The 3576-nt window shown below is 51.0% G+C and overlaps 1 protein-coding gene across 1 annotated transcript in view; it reads right to left on the minus strand.

Annotated features, from left to right (window-relative positions):
• Positions 1–327: 327 nt before the first annotated feature.
• RAB40C (RAB40C, member RAS oncogene family) overlaps positions 328–3576 on the minus strand; it is a 13798-nt gene continuing 10549 nt past the window's right edge. The window contains exons 4-6 of the mRNA XM_010186656.1: positions 2832–2909; positions 2193–2415; positions 328–608 (exon numbers count right to left, since the gene is read on the minus strand). Of these exons, the coding sequence (XP_010184958.1) occupies positions 328–608; positions 2193–2415; positions 2832–2909 (582 nt within the window). The remainder of the gene's footprint in view (positions 609–2192; positions 2416–2831; positions 2910–3576) is intronic.

Below are 3576 nucleotides of genomic sequence, written 5' to 3' on the forward strand. Positions count from 1 at the left end.
GACTGGATGAGCTTTTTTCCCCCCTTCCCCCCTCCCCAACCCAGCAGCTGCTGAATTTTCCACCCCAGGCTGAGAGGCAAAGCCCAAAGCATTCTTGGAGGGTCACTTGGCAGAGTCCTGTCCCCGCCAGCGCTGCGAGATCCAGCCGGCACCACGCTTCCTATGCGGAGCCAAAACGTGAGCACATTCCCAATGCTTGCGCGTGCCATCGGAAAAGCAACCGCGGCCCATCCAAAAGGATCCAGTCGAAAAGGGTTAAGTGTGCAAACAGCTGTACATCGGTGGGTGGGTGTGGATACGTTAGAAGCTCATGGCGCGTCCATCCTGCTAAGAGATCTTGCAGTTGTTGCGTGAGCAGTTCTGTGGGGGGCTCTGGGGCGGGCGAATCGATTTGGATCTCTTCAAGCTGTTACCTTTGCTGCTGCTCCCACCTCCACTGCTGGCCAAGGAATACGACCGGCCATGCATCATCACTGCGTTCATCCCATTGGCCATCGAGAATGACTTTAGGTGACTCTTGATGGTGACAGGCAGTGGCAGCTTGTCAATGAGGTGGACTGGGGTGCAGGAAACGATGGCTCGGCAGCACAGGTCTTGTAAGCTGAACACTGGTGGGACAAGAGATCAGACAGTCAAGGGTCAAGAGATTTCAAGGGCTGCCTTCTCCCTACAACTATTCCTTATGCTGCGCAGTTCCTGCTCCCTTGGAGAGAGAAACTAACAATGATTGCATAGGAGCCTTGAATAGGGAGCAGATTAGTTAGGAGAAAAGCTTGGGAAATCCCAGATAAGTTCTGTAAGTGCTTTGTGAGACATCAGCTTTGGTGTCAACAAGGGGCTTGGACACTGCCATTCCTCCTCTCTACACAGAGCCCAGGGCAGACACTGCCCTGCTCATGTTCCAGCCATGCACTAGACTTCGCAGACCATTGTCTGGCAACCATGATATGACCAGTGAAGGAGGCAACAGTCAGCAGACCCTGGAGCAGGACGGACTCACTTGGGAGCTGCTTGGGGAGCAGCAGCCACAGGGCCAGCTCTCTGCAGAGCATCTGCAGCAACAGAAATCCCACCACACCAGAAGAAGTTTCTGCCCTTGCAGGCTTCCCAGCATCCTCTCAGCTCAATGTACATCATGTGAGCCTGCTTTGGGATGTTGACTTGGATGAGATTTCCCAGCAAGCAGCCACACGAGGGCACGCTTTCACCTCCAGCCTGCCGTGAAGACAGGCCCTATTCCCTAGCATGCAGCCAGCAGTTCCAAGTCCTCCCTCTGGAAGAGGCTCCGAACAGGTCTGTGAATGCAGCCCAGTTCCTGTCTCCTGCTTGCCATCTCTTCCCGAGCTGGATACAGTGACAGGGCAGCGAGGGCAGGAGAAGGAGCCCAGACAGGCAATTTATAGAATACCAAGTTGGAAGGGACCACAAGGGTCATCTAGTTTGGTGACCACAGCTGGCAAACAGGATTTTCCCTCCTCTATGATCAGGAGCTGAGGATCTATATGAAGGCAAGGCACCCCTGAAGTGCAAGTCTGCTGCTCAGACTGCCAGTGGGGTACATGGCTACCTCCAGCCAGGAACGTGGGACTTAAAGACTATTTTGCTTCAAATGTCACAGGCCAAGGCGTAAGGCAGACTCTGCTCACAGTCTGCCACACTGCAGCACATGTGTCTGGATATACTGAACACCCCAGCCCACTGTTGTATGCTGAAATCAGGGATGTGAATTAGTCCTTTTCAGCTCCTCCAGCTCACTCTGCCTCCACATCTCTCCAAAACAGGAGAGACAGGCTCAGGCAAGGGTAAAGAGAGAGGTGTTTTTGCTTGGATTCATCCCACACAGGCATTTGATTGAAGTGCTTTCATGTTGCTTCATTGCCCTCAGCCTCACCCAGAGTAAGTGGTGAGGTGTAGGATGCCCTGGAGCAATTCAGATCCTAGACATACTGAACTGCCCTCTGGGGCTGCCCATCCCTCACTGCTGGCTGTCAGGTTCCTGTGCTAGTACAGGCAGCTTGTTGTGGCTCAGCTTCAGCTTGTCTGACCTGAAGCATTTCTCCATGTCAGGTGCTTTCAAATGCCACAGTTACTAATAAACACACCTCCGACCTAGGCAGTCAGACCTCTCCCTCCATTTCAGCCCAGTTAGCTCTTGTGCCTTCCCCACGCTGAACATCTTCCTCACTACTCACCTCTGTTGGGTCTCCAGATCTTTTCCATGCCGTGCCGCATGAGGACGATACGGGACAACTCCGTGAAAGACTCTATGACATTGAAGTTGCACAGAGGGCTGACCTCGAAAAACGTCATACAGTTCTTCTCCGCATAAGCCCGGGCCTGCTCTGTTGGCACCTGCCGCTTGAAGGCCAGGTGAAGCCTGTTTCCCACCAGGATTCGAGGGACACCTGGGGCATGCTTTAAAAAGTAAAAGTGGAGAAATCATGGCTTGTCATTAAGTAAGGGCAGCCTACCACCAGTATTCTGCTTAGCTGCAACAGCAACGAGGGGCAAAGGAACAGAAACTGGTGACTGAGAGAGACTGCCAGGCAGTACTACATGATGAGGAAGACTTAATTTATCACCTTCATAGTTCGCTTTAGAGTGATCCTTGCTATCTTTCTTGGCCAGTCCCAAGCCCTTTCCTGCTACGCTGGATTTATACAGACACGGACGACAGATACTTAGACCCTTGCTTTGCTTATTAGTGGATCACCATCATTTTCTCTCCACAGCAGGCCAGTTCTTGTCCCTGTATCAGAGGTGGCACTTTGGGTGAAAAAAACCCAGATTTTTGCTACAGACCACTGCATGTGCTCTTCCATTCAACTTACCTCATCGATTTCCTTTATCCACCGGTCTATCCCATCGAAGGACCAGCGGTTAGTGATGTCATACACCAAGAGAATTCCCTGGTGGAAGAAAATTAGAAGCAATCAGGAAGTTTCATAGTAGGCCAACTTTTTAAAGGGAAACACACCCGAAAGGCCACCTCCATATGCAGAGACCAAAAGGCTAAGGGACTGAACACTGCTCTAGCTGCCTTATTTGTGCACTTGCTGTGGGTAAAGTTGAGACAACAGGTCTGTACGAAATCAGTCCTAGACTATTAGGGAAAGTTTTACTCTCATTTTGCAGTCTGCAAAGGAGGGGGAATTGCCTCAGTGACTATGTATCTGGAAGAGCAAGGCTGTGCAACACATACCTTCCTCTTGTCACAAATCTGATACAAACTTACTGAGCCAGATACAGTGTTTTTCTTTTCCCCTTATGCAGAACAGCTCCATACAGTGGTAGGATGGTAGCAGAACATGACGAAGTTAATAAAGCACACCCATATTCAGCATGTTTTCCCTCTCCAGAGTCTCATTCTGTTGGCCCTTTGCTGGCAAGGAAGAAGTTGAGTGATGCCAAGAAGCAACACAGCATCTCTGGAGGACTGAGATCTCATGACCAGGATCCTTGCTGGGCTTTGCTGAAGGCAGCTGGAGTTGCTAATTGTCACTGCTATACAGGCAGAGAACAAATTCAGTACAGCAATGCTGGCAAACCCTGGAGGGTCACATCAAAGGTCCTGCT

Source organism: Mesitornis unicolor, unplaced genomic scaffold (genome assembly GCF_000695765.1).
Source record: "Mesitornis unicolor isolate BGI_N332 unplaced genomic scaffold, ASM69576v1 scaffold46476, whole genome shotgun sequence".
Classification (NCBI taxonomy): Eukaryota; Metazoa; Chordata; class Aves; order Mesitornithiformes; family Mesitornithidae; genus Mesitornis; species Mesitornis unicolor.